Source organism: Emys orbicularis, chromosome 6, assembly GCF_028017835.1.
Source record: "Emys orbicularis isolate rEmyOrb1 chromosome 6, rEmyOrb1.hap1, whole genome shotgun sequence".
NCBI lineage: Eukaryota > Metazoa > Chordata > Testudines > Emydidae > Emys > Emys orbicularis.
Genome location: NC_088688.1, coordinates 46,206,900 through 46,225,428, shown reverse-complemented (window position 1 = coordinate 46,225,428; position 18,529 = coordinate 46,206,900). Strand labels below are relative to the sequence as shown.

Below are 18,529 nucleotides of genomic sequence, written 5' to 3'. Positions count from 1 at the left end.
CTGATCCGAGTTCCTCCTGTTTTCATCCATCACACAGCTGAAGGTCCGGATCCACCTCCTCAGCAGCTGTGGCAGACCGGACGGATGCGGCTGCCTTCTTTGTTCCGATTGTCATATCATCTGTAAAGTATTAATCTTGTTGTTAGTCCATAGCCTGTACTGGGGATTAGTGGGGCCTGGGCTTCAAGCCCACTGTTTCTCAAACCACCGAGTTATTATTGTTGCTTTATCCTTGTTTACCTACCAGTGTTATGTTAATAAACCCTCTATTGGAGGGGTGGGCAAACTACGGCCCGCGGGCTGGATCCGGCCCCTCGGGGCTTTGGATCCGGCCCGCAGGACTGCCCCCCATGGCGCCACGGGCCCCACGCCATCTCCAGAAGCGGCCAGCACCACGGCTCTGGGCGGTGCTCTTGCCTCCAGGCACGGCCCCCGGCAGCTCCCATTGGCCGGGAACAGGGAACCGCAGCCAATGGGAGCTTCGGGGGAGGTACCTGGAGGCGCAGCAAGGGCAGCACACACAGAGCCCTCTGCCCCCTCTCCCCCAGGGGCCGCAGCGCTTCCTGGAGCGGCGTGGGGCCGGGGACAGGGCGGGCAGGCAGGCAGGGAGCCTGCCCTGGCCCCAATGCGCACCGCTGCCAGCCCGGAGCCCGAAGCCCTCCTGCACTCCGCCCCCCAACTTCCTGCCCTAAGCCCCCTGCCTGCACCTCTCACCCCTCCCGCACCCCAACTCCCTGCCCTGAGCCCCCTCGTACATCCCGTACCCCTCCTACACGCCAACCCCCACCCTGAGCCCCCTGCTGCACCCTGCACCCCTGCACATCCCAACCCCCTGCTCTGAGCCCCCTCATACACCTCGCAACCCTCCTCTGCCCCAATCCCTTGCCCTGAGCCCCTTCCTGCACACCACACCCCCTCCCACACCCTACAGTTCCTCCCGCACCCCAACCCCCTGCCCTCCATACAATTTCCCCACCCAGATGTGGCCCTTGGCCCAAAAAGTTTGCCCACCCCTGCTCTATTGGCTCACCTTTAATTCTAGTAAAGTGTCATTGTTGCTGCGTCCATAGGTGATAGACCCTAACTCAGGGAACCAGAACACTACCTTTAGCAGGGGTCTTTTATATCCCTCCTATTTCCCCTTTTCCCATAACAGGGGGGTAGGGTTGTGCTGGTGGGGGCGGGCCCACGCTGTACCCAAAAGTACATAGATGTCTGATATTCCGAGAATGTATGAGTGGCCACCCTACTGGATGCAGGAAGGTTTACAGGGCTGAGGCCAAGTCAAAAAGCACTAGGGCTGCAGGGTACCTCTCCCCGAGCTCTCTGGGCTGTGTCCTTCCCTGGCACTGGGCTCCCAAGTTTGGCAGGTCCCACTGCTTCCTTGCTTGCCAGCTGCCCAGAAAACCTGCCTGTGGCCATGGCTTTCCACAGGGAGCAGGGGTGCTGGGATATGCCAAACCTGGGCTCCTGGTGCCAGGGCAGGACACAGCCCGGTGAACGCTGTAGCCAGATTCTTTAATGATTAATAAGTATATTATTATATACTTGCCAAACTTGGGAGCCCAGTCACAGCACCCCTGCTCCCTGTGGAAAGCCATGGCCACAGGCAGGTTTTCTGGGCTGCTGGCAAGCAAGGAAGCAGTGGGACCTGCCGGTGAACACTGTAGCCAGATTCTTTAATGATTAATAAGTATATTGGTTGCCATTTGAGAGGTATGGTGCAGTCCCACAGAACCTCCACCCCATGTGGAAAGCCCTGGCACCTGAACAGCAGCTCCTCTTCCCATTGCTGCCCTGCCACAGCCAACCCTGGGCCCATGGCTCAACATGTCCTGGTGCTTTCATCCCTGGCTGCAGCCCTAGAAACCTCTCCATGGATCAGGCTTTCCACAAAAAAAAGTCAACAGCCAACATGCCTGTTGCCAACATAGGTGCCGACTCCATGGGTGCTCCAGGGCTGGAGCACCCAAGGGGAAAAATTGGTGGGTGCTCTGCACCCACCGGCATCTCCCTGACCCGCCCCAACTCACCTCCGCCCTGCCTCCTCCCCTGAGCGCACCACATCCTGCTTCTCCCCCCTCCCTCCCAGCGCTTGCGCCGCGAAACAGCTGTTTTGTGCGGCAAGCCTGGAAGGGAGGGGGAACGCGGCGCACTTGGGGGAGGAGGCGGGGCTGGGATGGGGATTTGGGGAGAGGTCCAACAGGGGCAGGGAGGGGTGGAGTTAGGGCAGGGACTTTGGGGCAGGGGTGGAGTCGGGGCGGGGGCGGGGCTGAGAGCGCAAGCACCCACCGGTGCAGAAAAAAGTTGGCGCCGGTGGTTGCCAATATCTGGACCAATTAACGTTATACTTAATTGGATGGTATTTCCAGGAAGAATGTTTCCATTAACAGAAAGTTGTTATTAACAGGGTTGCTTCTCAGCTTGCATTTCAGGAAGGTTGTATGTGTATATACTGAGCCAAAACTGACCATTATGGAAGGCCATGGGGAGCGTGTGCACTGCCTCCATGTGCCCCCTTCCCAGCCCCCATCAGTAGCAAAAAGTGATGCTAAAGTAGACTAAACACAAAATTGGATCTCAAGGTCTTGTTTATAATGCTAAGTACCCTGAAAAATAATGTCCTAGGTATCTTATATTGGGCATCCAAAATTAGTGGGTACTTTTGACCTTAATCTCTTTGAGTGTCAGTTCCCCCTCTGTAACATGGGGACCCCCCCATCTCAGATGATTTTGGAAGATAAATGAATTAATATTTGTGAAGCACTCAGATACTATAGCGAAAAGCACCATAGAAAAGCTCATGAGGAAATTACAATTCTGTCTTCAAAGCAGGGTTTGAATAGTTTGCAATAAATAAGATCTAAGACCACACATTTAATAGTGAAGATAAAACAAAATATTGAATAGCTGCTCATTAAGTGAACACTGACCATTCTGTCCACTTAATGAGGCAGGGGACTGGTTGACAAAATTAGTTGATCTTATAATTAAAGACTGTATCATAATGCATACACACAAAGGGGCTAAATTAAGGTTGTATAAGCAACCTTCATTCTGGGATTTCCTAAATTTTGTGTGCTTGAGTTTGCAACCTTAATAATGTTCTTTTAACATACATTTGTGTAATATTATATAGTCCTTTAATTTTATATCCAGGCACTATGTTTTATGTCACTGTTCCCCTCCATTATATTTATCCTTGAATTAGTACTTACAGGAGTGAAATACTTACAACAAGTAGTTGATGGTGCCCATTAGATTAGAGGCTAGCCAATCAGGGAAAATACCTATTTGTTACTGAATTAATAAATCATTTATATAGTGCCATAAATACATACAGTGCTTAACAATCATAGATAAAGACACGTTTCTCAACCCTAAAGCATAACTAAGACCAAAAAAAAAAAAAAAAAACCAAGCACAAGACAAACACAAAGTAACACTTTATGAGTGGAAGCAGGAGCACCTTATGGCTCAAGTGGCTCAGTGAATATGACCACAGAGGGGTCACAGAGGCCCTTTCCTCACTAGTATTACTGTCCCCAGGATTAGTTGGCTTACTGTGGAACCAGGTGACTATATTCAAATGACTGCACTATGTATTTTATTCCAGTGTCCAAATATACAATTACTCAAATAAATCACTGTTTACTTGAGTGTGATCTCACACATTCAAATGCTATTTGAATATACACTTAAACTAATTTTTTCTTATAAAAAACCATGGTAATTAATGTAATTTTTTAAATTAATGTATACTATGGTTGGGATTTTCTGATATTTGTGTATGTAAAATCTCAAATGCAATGCTATACTATAGTGTGTATTATGCATTTAATCTAGCACCATACTAAAGCAGGGCACCAAATCAAAGCAGCATTGCCTAATGACTAAGCATGGGACTGGGATGTATGAACTGCTAGTACGCTCTTGAACAAGTCAACAATGCCAAAATTTTCAAGAGTGGTCACTGATTTTGTTAAGTGTGATGTTTTCCAGGGGTGTGAGGCACCTGTGAGTCTTATCTGAGCCTGCTGTGGATCAGCTCCATGAAACCACCAGCTTCTGGAAACACAAGCAATATCTTCTAGGCCTCTGCAGACTTTGCTCTCTTTGTACAAGTTAGCAATAGGCACACATCAACCCCAGGTCCACCGAGCATCCCTCTGGAACACCCAGGCCTTTGAACCTTCACAGAACACTCAAATTTGCTACTCCCAAAGGAATACTACACACACCAGTTTGTAAGATTCAACTCAGGATCCCCACTCTCCTTAACATACAATGTTTATATAGTGAAAACAAGAATAAGTTTATTAAAAAATGAGAATACTGGAAACAAATGGTTACATATGAAATAAAATTATAACATGCTTTCTAGAGAGCCTAAACTTACTCGCAAGGCATTCCCCATCTACAATCAGATAGCTCACCCCAAGTCATTTTCCCAGTGTTTTCAATCAGTTTGGCTGACATCCTTTCTCCTAAGATCAAGCCTGCTGGCAACTTGTACTCACAGACTGAAGGAATAACGGGGTTTAGCTGCACCCCAGATATAGTTTATGGCCTGGTCTACACTACGAGTTTAGGTCGAATTTAGCAGCATTAAATCGAATTAAGCCTGGACACGTCCACACGACGAAGCCCTTTTTTTCTACTTAAAGGGCCCTTTAAACCGATTTCTTTACTCCACCTCCGACGAGGGGATTAGCGCTGAAATCGGCCTTTGTGGGTCGGATTTGGGGTAGTGTGGACGGAATTTGACGTTATTGGCCTCCAGGAGCTATCCCACAGTGCTTCATTGTGACCGCTCTGGACAGCACTCTCAATTCAGATGCACTGACCAGGTAGACAGGAAAAGCCCCGCGAACTTTTGAATTTCATTTCCTGTTTGCCCAGCGTGGAGAGCACAGGTGACCATGCAGAGCTCATCAGCACAGGTAACGATGATGGAGTCCCAGGATCGCAAAAGAGCTCCAGCATGGACCGAACGGGAGGTACAGGATCTGCTCGCCATATGGGGAGACGAATCAGTGCTAGCTGAACTCTGTTGCAGTAAACGAAATGCCAAAACATTAGAAAAAGTCTCAAAGGGCATGAAGGACAGAGGCCATAACAGGGATGCACAGAAGTGCCGCGTGAAAATTAAGGAGCTAAGGCAAGCCTACCACAAAGCCAGAGAGGCAAACGGAAGGTCGGGGCAGAGCCGCAGACATGCCGCTTCTACGCGGAGCTGCATGCCATGCTAGGGGGTGCAGCCACCACTACCCCAACCCTGTGCTTTGACTCCGTCAATGGAGAATCACGCAACATGGAAGCGGGTTTGGGGGATGAGGAAAATGATGATGAAGACAATGAAGATAGCTCACAGCAAGGAAGCGGAGAAACTGGTTTCCCCAACAGCCAGGATATGTTTATCACCCTGGACCTGGAACCAGTAACCTCTGAACTCACCCAAGGCGTGCTCCCAGACCCTGAGGGCACACAAGGGACCTCTGGTGAGTGTACCTTTGTAAATATTACACATGGTTTAAAAGCAAGCGTGTTTAATGATTAATGATTAATTTGCCCTGGCAATCGTGGCCAGTACAGCTACTGGAAAAGTCTGTTAACGTGTATGGGGATGGAGCGGAAATCCTCCAGGGACATCTCCAGAAAGCTCTCCTTCATGTACTCCCAAAGCCTTTGCAAAAGGTTTCTGGGGAGGGCTGCCTTATCCCGTCCACCATGGTAGGACACTTTACCATGCCAGGCCCGTAGCACGTAGTCTGGAATCATTGCATAACAAAGCATGGCAGCGTATGGTCCCGGTGTTTGCTGGCATGCAGACAACATCCATTCGTTATCTCTCTTTGTTATCCTCAGGAGAGTGATATCATTCACGGTCACCTGGTTGAAATGGGGCAATTTTATTAAGGGGACATTCAGAGGTGCCCGTTCCTGCTCGGCTGAACAGAAATATTCCCCGCTGTTAGCCACGCAGTGGGGGGGAGGGGTGAAGTGATCATTCCAGAGAATTGGGTGTGGGGGGGGAGGGGGGTTAGTTGGGTTTGTGTGTGTTATGAAGGTTAGAAAAGCCAAAAGACTGTGGCTTACCATGGCTGCCTGCAAGCCAAATTCTGTTGCCTGGCACTGCGTGAGTGATCTCTCACACCAAACCAGCAGGCCCTCAATATAAGAGGAAAAATGCGACCTTGTAACGAAAGCACATGTGCTGTGTAATGTGAACAGCAAAATTTAACGTGAAAGAGTGTACCCATTGTTCTCTAAAATGTGTCTTTTTAACCACCTCTCCCTTTTCCTCCACCAGCTGCAAATGTTTCTCCTTCGCAGAGGCTAGTGAAGATTAGGAGAAAACGGCGGACTCGGGATGATATGTTCTCAGAGCTCCAGATGTCCTCCCACGCTGACAGAGCACAGCAGAATGCGTGGAGGCAGACAATGTCAGAGTGCAAAAAAGCATAATATGAACGAGACGAGAGGTGGCGGGCGGAATTGCGGGCTGAAGAGAGCAAGTGGCGGGCTGAAGAGGATAGGTGGCGTCAGATTGCTGACAGAAGGCAAGAGTCGATGCTCCAGCTGCTGGAGCATCAAACTGATATGCTCCAGCGTATGGTTGAGCTGCAGGAAAGGCAGCAGGAGCAGAGACCGCTGCTACAGCCCCTGTGTAATCAACAGCCCTCCTCCCCAAGTTCCGCAGCCTCCTCACCCAGACGCCCAAGAACGCGGTGGGGGGGCCTCTGGTCACCCAGTCACTCCACCCCAGGGGATTGCCCAAGCATTAGAAGGCTGGCCTTCAATAAGTGTTAAAGTTTTAAAGTTTTAAAGTGCAGTGTGTCCTTGTCCTTCCCTCCTCCCCCACCCCACCCGGCGCTTCCCTCCTCTCCCACCCCTCCCGGGCTACCTTGGCAGTTATCCCCCTATTTGTGTGATGAATTAATAAAGAATGCATGAATGTGAAGTAACAATGACTTTATTGCCTCTGCAAGCGGTGCTCGAAGGGGGGAGGGGAGGGTTATTAGCTTACAGGGAAGTAGAGTGAACTGGGGGGGGGGTCATCAAGGAGAAACAAACAGAAGTTTCACACCGTAGCCTGGCCAGTCACAAAACTGGTTTTCAAAGCCTCTCTGATGCGCACCGCACCCTGCTGTACGCTTCTAACTGCCCTGGTGTCTTGCTGCGCGTAATCAGCGGCCAGGCGATTTGCCTCAACCTCCCACCCCGCCATAAATGTCTCCCCCTTACTCTCACAGCTATTGTGGAGCGCACAGCAAGCAGCAATAACAATGGGGATATTGGTTTCGCTGAGGTCTATCCGAGTCAGTAAACTGCGCCAGCGCGCTTTTAAATGTCCAAATGCACATTCTACCACCATTCTGCACTTGCTCAGCCTATAGTTGAACAGGTCCTGACTACTGTTCAGGTTGCCTATGTACGGCTTCATGAGCCATGGCATTAAGGGGTAGGCTGGGTCCCCAAGGATAACTATAGGCATTTCAACATCCCCAACGGTTATTTTCTGGTCTGGGAAGAAAGTCCCTTCTGTGACGTTGTGCAGTCTATATGGTTTTATAAAAACATAATAAGTGAATATAATGTAACTGGAATATGCTTCATGCAAAAGGTCTCTTGTAAGGTATCATTACAAAGCTTATAATCTACTGAGTGTGATCATCCCATTTGTATAAATGTACCACTCTTGTATCTAAAACTAGAAATATGAAATATAACTCTGAGGGCCTATTGTAATTATGTAAAGTGTGGGCCATTAATGATGGTTTGGAATCTTGATGACTCCCATTAACAAGGACCACTGTCTGCAGATGGCTGTGTTTACCGGTTAGTCTTCCTGTATATGTGTGTGCTGGCAAGTGGGCAATGAAGTCTTGCAGTGACATTTGATCATGTCACCTGAACTGGAATCCATCTTTAACCTGGTGCTTTTCCAGTGGGAGGGGGGGTGGAAACCCAGAGGGACAAAGGGTTCCCGCCTTATGCAAAAGATATATAAAGGGGTGGAAGAGAACAGAGGGGGAGAGGAGCCATCATGAAGAATCCCCTAGCTATCACCTGAGCTGGAACAAGAGCTGTACCAGGGGAAAGAATTGTGCCCAGGCCTGGAAGGTGTCCAGTCTGAGAAAAACTTACTGAAGCATCTCTGAGGGTGAGATTATCTGTATTTAGTTTGATTAGACATAGATTTGCGCATTTTATTTTATTTTGTTTGGTGACTTACTTTGTTCTGTCTGTTACTACTTGGAATCACTTAAATCCTACTGTCTGTATTTAATAAAATCACTTTTTATTTAGTAATTTACGGAGAGTATGTATTAATACCTGGGGGAGCAAACAACTGTGCATATCTCTCTATCAGTGTTATAGAGGGCGAACAATTTATGAGTTTACTCAGCATAAGCTTTATGCAGGGTAAAACGGATTTATCTGGGTTTAGACCCAATTGGGAGTGGGGCATCTGAGTGCTAAAGACAAGCACACTTCTGTGAGCTGTTTTCAGGTAAACTTGCAGCTTTGGGACAAGTGATTCAGACCCTGGGTCTGTGTTGGAGCAGAGGGGAGTGTCTGGCTCAGCAAGACAGGGTGCTGGAGTCCTGAGCTGGCAGGGAAAACAGGAGCAGGGGTAGTCTTTGCACATCGGGTGGCAGCTCCCAAGGGGGTTTCTGTGATCCAACCCGTCACACCTTCCTCCAGCTTTTGAAACAGACCAGAGTTCCTGAAGACGCGAGCATCATGTACCTTTCCCGGCCATAACAGGGATGCACAGAAGTGCCAATATTAACGTTGATGTTAGTGAAACGTCCCTTGTGATCCACCAGGGCTTGCAGCAGCATTGAAAAGTACCCTTTTTGGTTTATGTACTCGCTGGCTTGGTGCTCCGGTGACAAGATAGGGATATGGGTTCCATCTATCACCCCACCACAGTTAGGGAATCCAATTTCAGCAAAGCCATCCACTATGACCTGCACGTTTCCCAGAGTCACTACCCGTGATATCACCAGGTCTCTCATTGCCCTGGCAACTTGGATCACAGCAGTCCCCACAGTAGATTTGCCCACTCCAAATTGATTCCCGACTGACCGGTAGCTGTCTGGCGTTGCAAGCTTCCACAGGGCTATCGCCACTCGCTTCTCAACTGTGAGGGCTGCTCCCATCCTGGTATTCTGGCGCTTCAGGGCAGGGGAAAGCAAGTCACAAAGTTCCATGAAAGTGCCCTTACGCATGCGAAAGTTTCGCAGCCACTGGGAATCGTCCCACACCTGCAACATGATGCGGTCCCACCAGTCTGTGCTTGTTTCCCGGGCCCAGAATCGGCATTCCACGGCATGAACCTGCCCCATTAACACCATGATTTGCACATTGCTGGGGCCCGTACTTTGTGAGAGATTTATGTCCATGTCTATTTCTTCATCACTCTCGTCGCCGCGCTGCAGTCGCCTCCTCACCTGGTTTTGCCTTGGCAGGTTCTGGCTCTGCATATACTCCAGGATAATCCGCGTGGTGTTCATAGTGCTCATAATTGCCGCGGTGATCTGAGCAGGCTCCATGATCCCAGTGCTATAGCATCTAGGCTCAAAAAAGCCGTGAATCTATTGTCTGACGGAGGGGCGACTGACGACATGGCTTACAGGGAATTAAAATCAACAAAGGTAGCTGTGCATCAGTGAGAAACACAAACAACTGTCATACAGAATGGCCCCCCCAAAGATTGAACTCAAAACCCTGGGTTTAGCAGGCCGTTGATTTCACGGAGGGAGGGGGAAGCAAATGAATACAGAACAAATCTGGTCCAGCTATCTTTTACATCTTAGGCTGGCAGCAGACGGTGCAGCATGACTGATAGCCATCGGCATCTTCTGGGTGCTTGGCAGAAGATGCTGCATTACGACTGCTAGCCATCATCGTCAAGACGGTGCAATAGGACTGCCGGCAGGACTGAGTCTCCAGGAGACAAAACATGTCTGCCCAGGCGCCTCTGACCGAACTCACTGAGGAGTACGACGACGACGGATACCAGTCATAATACACCATCTACTGCCAAAAGGCAAGGAGTTGCTGCTGTATAGCAATGCAGTACCACGTCTGCCAGCACCCAGATAGCCGATGACGGCTACTAGTCATACTGCATCGCTTCTCGGCTCTTTGAGCTCTGGTCAAGTGTAGGTAGTCTCTTGGTCTATCCAAGGCCGTGATCAAGTGTCTTGATGTTTTGGTCTTTTGGCCTCGAGATGAAAACCTTGCCTTTGTTTCTGGGACCTTGAAGTGAAAAAATTCTCTAAGTTATATCTACTGCCAAAAGGCAATTAGCTGCTGCTGTGTAGCAATGCAGTACCACGTTTGCCGGCACCCAGATGACATATGGTGACGGTGAGCTGAGCTGAGCGGGCTCCATGCTTGCCGTGGTATGTCGTCTGCACAGGTAAGCCAGGAAAAAAGGCGTGAAATGATTGTCTGCCGTTGCTCTCACGGAGGGTGGGGGCCTGACGACATGTACCCAGAATCCCCCGCGACACTGTTTTTGCCTCATCAGGCACTGGGATCTCAACCCAGAATTCCAATGGGCGGCGGAGACTGCGGGAACTGTGGGATAGCTACCCACAGTGCATCGCTCCGGAAGTCGACACTAGCCTCGGTACTGTGGACGCAGTCTGCCGACTTAATGCACTTAGAGCATTTTATGTGGGGACACACACAATCGACTGTATAAAACGATTTCTAAACAACCGATTTCTATAAATTCGACCTAATTTCGTAGTGTAGACATACCCTCAGAATCCTTAAGGTCTTAATCCTAAACAGGATAATCCCTGCTGTTTTTATTTTTTCCTGCAACCGCTGCAATCTATTGATTAGCATTTTGCTCAGATTGTGAATGAGTGTCGACTGTGAACCCTACAATACTTAATTTGCACATGACCACCCAGAGTGAGATATGCATCTTTTCACCGCTGCATGAGGGTATGCAGATCACCTTTCGGTGACTTGCCTTAACGCACAGACCTAGAGTAGTGGTCTCCAAACTTTTTTGATCACGCATCCCTATCAGTAAAAAAATTTTGAGCACGTACCCCCTGCCGCACTGGCTCTACCATTTTTGCCAAAGCAAAAAAAAAAAAAAAAAAAAGAAAGCCGCTCGGACTCCCGCCTGAACTGACGAGGCGCAAAAAAAAAAAAAAAAGGGCTCCTCCTGCCACGCACCCCCAAGGATCCTCTTGCGCACCCCACTTTGGAGACCACTGACCGAGAGAATATAATTTGTATTATATCTTCATAACTCCTCAGGTATTACCCGTACATATATCTCACAATGATTATGACCAGCCGGACAGGGTTTCATGGGAGACCTCACATAACATTCTTTGGTGGACTAGTAGATGCCAGACCAAGGGGACCTCTGTAACCCAGGGCCCCCTGCCAGCTGGCACCAAGAGGTCCTTGGGTCACACTAGGCAAGGGCGGCTTTCGCCCCACTGAGGCTTCTGTACTGGGACAAGGGTATTACCCTGGTGCTGACTCCCGCCCACTGACTGGCCGTGACTCACCCTGTTATTGGAGCGGCATGTGTTGCCTGGGCGCGCAGCCAGCACCTGTTTACACCACACTGCTTTTCCGGGGTGGGTGGGGGGTTAGTAACTGGCGTTAGCCAACACACAGCGGGGCACCTCGTGTAGACGTGATACCTAGCAACGGTGCCAGCCGCGCCGAAACACCAGCTACTGCTCCGCGTGGCGGCGGCTGGGACTGACGCAGCTCCAGCGCCGCAAAAACTAGCCGCCGCCCTAGCTCCGGGGACTCGGCGGGGCCCTGCGCACCACGCCAGGGACCTGCCCTGGGAAGCGGGACACAGACCAGCCCCCCCACGCCCCTTGGCCCGTAGATAACCAGCCTGAGCCGCCCCGACCCAGTTCCACGCTGCCAGTGACTCACGCACGTAACGTGCCCCCGCGGCGTTCGAAACCCAACGTCCGCCCTCGAGGGGGCGGAGTCGAGGCACCTGCCTGACGGCAGCTCGGCCCCACCCCCTCGCAGGTATCAGCGAAACTGGCGGCCGGAGGAGCGCGAGCCCATAGCAGCAGGCAGGTCCTTGCCGTGAGGAGTGTCCGTGCCGCAGCCCGTCCCGGCCGGAGATGGGGGGGCGCCGCTGCCTGCAGCTGCTGCTCCTGTGCGCGGCGCTTGTGGCCGCGTCCGCCTCAGGTAAGAAGAGAGCGGCCGGGAGACTCGTCCCCGCCAGCGTGGCGCGGGGCCGCGCCGCCATAGGGGTGGGGGAGGTGGCTGGGGCGCAGCGCAGCGCAGGGACCGGGCTGCTGGTGTCTGGCACCGCCACCCCCGCGCAGGGTGGGAGGAGCCGGAATTCGGCTCGATCGGTTCAGATTCACCCCCCTCCCCGGAGCTGGGGTGACTCAGCCGGGACACGGAGCCGAGACCCCCGGGAGCAGCGGGCGTGGGGAATCTGAGGCGCTCACAGGGACCCTCCCCCCAAATAGGCGCCACCAGGCGTTAGCACCACCCGGGTGCGGTTCCTAGCCACGGCTCGCCCCACTGCGGCCAGGGGCCACGCCCCTTGCCCGGAGGTCGGCGGCCCCGACAGTCAAACGTACGGCGTGATTCGCTTGAGCTGGCCTGCCGATCTGTTACTGGGAGGAGGGAGGGAGGCAGGGAAGATGGCCCTCAGGGGGCGGGGGGGGGGGGCTATTTCCTCTGTTAGGTGCTTTCCGGGCAGAGAAGGGACGATCTCTGCCCCAGGTTGCTCACAATCTAAAGCCAAGTCCCAGACACTTGAAGATCAATATTAACGCCTTAAATTGCACTTAGCAGCAAATGGGAAGCCAATGCGGTTTTTGAAACTCGGACATAATGCGCTATGCAAGCGAGCTGCCACATTCTGCCCCAGCTGTAGCTTGAGTGGCCTTTGTGGATAGGGTGACCAGACAGCAAGTGTGAAAAATCGGGACAGGGGCTGGGGGGTAATAGGAGCCCATATTAAAAAAAAAAAGCCCTAACTATCTGGACTGTCCCTATAAAATCGGGACATCTGGTCACCACACACCAGAGTGCACTGCAGTTATCTAATCTGCAGGTAACGCACTTGGACCCCTGTGGCAATTTAACGTGAGAGAAAGTATTGCAAAACAGAATTGTGTTTTGATTTGGAGGAAAGGGGATGGAAGCCAAGCACTTCTGGTCACTGATGCCACAGCATTTGGGGATCTAGGAGGAGCTATGAATCAACAGCACTGGCAAGGGATGGGCCAGCTCCATTAGTCATGGATAATGCACAATTGTTATCAACTATTTTCTCTAAATGTTCCTTCCCCATTCACACATCATTTCTGAAATGAACTTTAGCCAATTTAAACTTGGTATGGACTCACTGTGCCTTTTGAAAGTTAAATGGTTTATCATAAATTGGATCAGATTCACTTTTAACTTAATTAGATTCTAGGTACAAATCAATGGAACAGACAAAAAACCCTTGAGGTTGAGTCTCTGACATGACTGACATCAGAAAGTTATGTCTCTTGTAAGCAGAGCCCTTCATTTTGCTACTTTTTATTTTAATAACAACCAGAATTTAACTGTTTTAAAAACAGTTTGTTTCACTATTTTCATTTGCGTGCTTCAATACTTTACACAGCGAAAATCTGGTGTGTCTTTTGGAGGAGGGATAGTCTCAATTTTTATGAAAAGTTAAGATACAAAAGGCATAGTGCAATATGTAGAAAATACAATTAGCATCCTATCCCAGTGTGACAACTACTTTGTTAAGCAAATGCACTGTTTCTCTCTGGATGCTGAATGGCCTCAGAAGTAATGTACAACTACTGAGCTATTCTGAGCCTACTGATGACTATTCCCCTGACCTTTTACTATTACTTTTAATTGTCTTTGATAGTTAACATTTGGGTTCTGTGTTTCTGCATAAAATGAATGTTGAATATAAAATGCGGAATATTTGATTATTAACTTGTATGAGTAAAAAAGTAACAAATTACTAAAACATTAGCTTTTTTTTATAGAGGATCTTTTTAAATGCTGTATCTCCTCTAATATAAATCTGTACCTCATCCATTCACTATTGAATGTTTACCACATACATGGATAGCACTGATGTATACTGTTAGCACTGATGTATACTAGTGTTGGGTGCACACTTCTAAAATAGATATTCAATGGTTGGATTGGAAAACATGGGGGAGTTTAAAAGTAATGTAGAAAACTAACCTGAGAAACATGAACACTTTTCTAATTTCTGTTATATGGTAGCAGTTTTTAAAGCTCTGGACATGTACAACATAATAGGAATTTTATAATGCATCCAACTGGTTACTGATTGACAGACTTGACAACTATGCACCTTGCACTGTTGTTTGAAAACTGCTGAACTATGGTATGATTAATTGACTTTTAATGTACACTATCAAGTAACTTGGGACTTGTCTAATGGTAAAAAAAAAAAAAAAAAAAAAATACTGCTTAAGTATATCTATAGTGTAATCAGAACAACCTCATTTCTGTGAATGCAGTTAGTTATCAGTACCATATGGGAATAAGCAACAAACATACCAGTGTAACTTATCAGTGTAACTACTTCGGTTAACGAATGACTTTTTTAACCAAAATAATTGCACCAGTAAAACTTGCTGTAACTAGTGTCAGTTGACATTAATGGGTATGATTCTCTTTACACCCTTAGCTGACATAGCTATGCTAGCAAATGCCTTTGTGTAGATTCAGTTATTCAGTTAGCTTATTTTGTTCAGGGAAATGGCATACGCTATACCAGCAAAGGAGCGGTAACCAATATGAGCTTTACCAGCAAACTCTTCCCTAGTGTAGACAATGCCTCAGTATAAATGAAGAAAGCATACTGGTAGAGTTGCACTGTTGACATGCTGCAGGGCTTTCAGCAATGCAGTTTACTTTCATATGGATGGTTCAGTGGTGTTAGGTAAGCTGCACTTGTGTAAACTGAGATTTGCAATGGTATATTCACATTTGTGTTTCTAACTTAAGTAGTTGTATAGTCCCCCTTCATTGGAGTTCTCCTCACAACACTCTCGGGAAGTATTTACAGATTGGGAACTGAAGCATAGAGAGAGGAAGTAACTCACACAAGAAGTTTGTGATGGAGTAGGGAATTGAACCCAGGTTTCCCCTGTCTCAGGCTAGCAGCACCCTTACTGCTTGACCATCTTCAAGCAGTATTACAAATACTAACACTCATGTTTTCTTTCCTGTCTTGCTCTGAAGACTGAGTGCAATTAGGGGCTTGTCTACATGGGGGAAAACTGTTGATATAGCTATGTTTTTAATTTTCCTCACGTAGACACGCCTCTGTTAACACCTCTGTTCCAGTACAATTGGCTCAAGCTTTGTTTACTTTGATTCAGCTACTTACTCAAGTAGGCTTGAAAGGGTTAGGTATTAGTAATATATATCTAACCCTCTACCAAAAAAACCAAGAGAATTTGTGCATGGACATTGAATAATTGAACATTTAAACATGGTGTAATAAAGGAATTACATCGTTGTAGGGTAATAAGCTAAAAGGAGAGGGAGATAAAACTAAGGACAATATGACTGGATTCAAGCATTGTTGCTAACTTTATTTTCTGTTAATGCCCTTCATAGCTTAGACTAGATTGGACTATCTATTTAATGACATTGTACTAATCTGTCTCTTTCTTCCTCTTTAGTGGGAAGTCAGTCCAACCGTACAAAAGGAAGAAGTTTTATTGGCCAAAAGGTTGAAACTAAAAATGCCTCTGTAAAATCATATACTGTGGATGACTTTGCTGCAAAAATCCTTACTGGAAAACTGACTACAGTTTTCCTTCCTGTAGTCTACATCACTGTGTTTCTTACTGGTTTACCAAGCAATGCCATGGCTTTATGGGTCTTTTTCTTCAGAACAAAAAAGAAACATCCAGCTGTGATTTATATGGCTAACCTGGCACTAGCAGATCTTCTGTTTGTCTTCTGGTTCCCTCTGAAGATTGCATACCATATAAATGGCAACAACTGGATCTATGGTGAAGGACTTTGCAAAGTACTCGTTGGATTTTTTTATGGAAATATGTACTGCTCCATTCTTTTTATGACATGTCTCAGTGTGCAAAGGTACTGGGTCATAGTGAACCCCATACTACACTCAAGAAAGAAGTCTGAACTGGCACTAAGAGTTTCAATTGCCATATGGATACTGATTTTCTTGAGCACCATTCCATTGTACCTTGTTGATCAAACTGCATATATTTCAAATCTTAATATCACTACTTGTCACGATGTGTTGCCCCAGGGTGTATTGGCTCGTGACATGTTTAATTATTTCCTTTCTCTAGCAATTGGAGTCTTCTTATTCCCAGCTGTTCTCACGGCTGTTGCCTACATACTAATGATTAAGACTTTGAATGCCTCCATTACAGATGTAAACATTGGAAAGAAACGTAAAAGAGCAATCAAGCTCATTATTGCAGTACTATCCATATATCTTATCTGTTTTATACCTAGTAATATTCTACTTGTAGTGCACTATTCTCTGATCAGGGACTATGGCCAAAGTCACGTGTATGCCTCATATATAACAGCATTGTGTCTTTCCACTCTGAACAGTGGCATTGATCCATTCATCTATTATTTTGTTTCAAAAGACTTCCGAGACAACCTTAAAAATGCTTTCCTTTGCCGAAGTGTGCGAACTGCGAAGAGGATGCAAGTCTCTCTTTCATCAAGTAGATACACTAAGAAATCCAACTCTTATTCTTCCAGTTCAAACACAACTAAGACAACTTACTAAATCTTCACTTGTCGTGAAAAATGAACATTTATTAATATAGCAGTGAGTCTATTGTGCATAACGTGAATCTCTTATTTTTACAAGTGCATATGAAGCAAGCATCTGAATTAAACCACACTGAGACTTTAATTTCAAAACTGGCAACTGTTTACCTCTGTGAATTCCACATGGGAATATTGAATGGCGTGGAAAAAGCAGCACCATCCCGAGTTTCAGATACTGTTTAAAAAAACAGTATTTATTCTCTAAATGGCAGAGAACTTCTGTAATGCTTTAATACCTATGGAATGTTGGATGGTGCCTTTATTTTAATCACTTCTGCATTTAACTCTTGATAATTTAGTGAAGGATGCTTTATTTTTATGACTTGGTTATTGTACTTTTGTCTTATATACTATTTTTGTATACTAGAAACAAACAATTTAAGTATCTTGTTTCTTTAGGGCCCTGTCCCTTTGGACATAACTCCATTAAGATCAATTAAAGTAATGCGGGTAAATAAGAGCACCCTCTTAAACCAGAGGAAGTCAATTTCTTATACTTAGTAGAATTTATATTGTCTATTGGACTTTCCTGCTATTGCAAATACTGAGGAAGCCTGATAAACTGACTAGGTTATAATCTTATCTCACTGCTAACTGATACCAGTGAGATAGCAATCTTGTTATTTGATAGGAATATATACTGAGGCAAACTGTTTTCTATGATTTTGGCCAATATGTGATCTTAATGGGGCATAATACGCTGTATTTGTAGAATTATGTCATGTAGCTTTTTCACTTTTACATACTACTTCATTTGTACTAAGATATATAATGTAAATTAAGTCACTTTTTATAAATTACTGTGTTTCGGAAGTCATCATTTGTGTTCCTGTTTAACACTTTCATATGTCAGTGATCTGATTTCCATTACCAGATTTTAGGTTAAAAAAGGTTGTTGTTTTTTCCTAAGTAAAATGTAGTTTGTCAATACTGCAGCCGGATGTAAAAATTAAGTAAATTTGCCTAATGCTACAATTCATTAGTGCAAACTTTATTGATGGGAGGCATGTGTGTAGGTGAACAGAGTTGTTGTTTTTTTTTTTTTAATTTGACATTCATTAGACTTAATCCATTATGGATACTACATAGCATCACCCACCAGCTTTTCAGAGTAAAAGTGAGCTTATGTTCAGTTGATGCCTTGGCGTTAGGATTAAATTTAAAATCATAACTTCTCCTTGAGTGCCTGAAAAGATCTATGTAGTACTGCCTGTTTAGGGCTCTTAAGTGCTACTGCAATATAATGGTGGACCCAGGATCCCATGCTGCTAACCTCTGTACAAACAGAACAAAAGATGCCTGAAGGAGTTTACAGTCTCTATATGGGACAACCACTGGATATGGACAAAAGGGGAGCAGAAAGAAACCGCTCTGTTCAGCATGATAGGAAGTGGTCTTAGCAAACCAGCTGCCTAGCCATACGGGGGTGGGGGGAGGGTCAGTGGAGAAACCCTGAATCAAAAACAAAACAAATTCCGTTTTTGTTTTGTTTTTGAGTGTTTGGGGGGGGGGGGGGGAGGGATAGCTCAGTGGTTCTACAACAGTAGTGCCCAAACTTCTCAGGTTCATTGCACCCCTACCACTCTTACCCTTGTTCATGTCCCCCTGCCCCCTTGGGGCTAGGAGCGGGGCCCTGGCTCTGGAGGGGCGGGGGAGAGGAAGGGACGTG

The 18,529-nt window shown here is 47.0% G+C and overlaps 1 protein-coding gene across 1 annotated transcript; it reads left to right on the top strand.

Moving 5' to 3' along the window:
* Positions 1-12,146: 12,146 nt before the first annotated feature.
* On the top strand, positions 12,147-17,661 carry F2RL1 (F2R like trypsin receptor 1). Its single transcript, XM_065406693.1, has 2 exons — positions 12,147-12,213; positions 15,717-17,661. The coding sequence occupies exons 1-2, from the start codon at positions 12,147-12,149 to the stop codon at positions 16,814-16,816; spliced, it is 1,167 nt and encodes a 388-aa protein (XP_065262765.1). The 3' UTR covers positions 16,817-17,661.
* Positions 17,662-18,529: the final 868 nt, after the last annotated feature.

Bases quoted from the DNA above. Each gene is read 5' to 3' on its own strand.
- F2RL1 (XM_065406693.1), top strand. From the start codon at position 12,147: ATGGGGGGGCGCCGCTGCCTGCAGCTGCTGCTCCTGTGCGCGGCGCTT. The intron at 12,214-15,716 runs GTAAGAAGAGAG...CTTCCTCTTTAG, and splicing joins TGTGGCCGCGTCCGCCTCAG to TGGGAAGTCAGTCCAACCGT.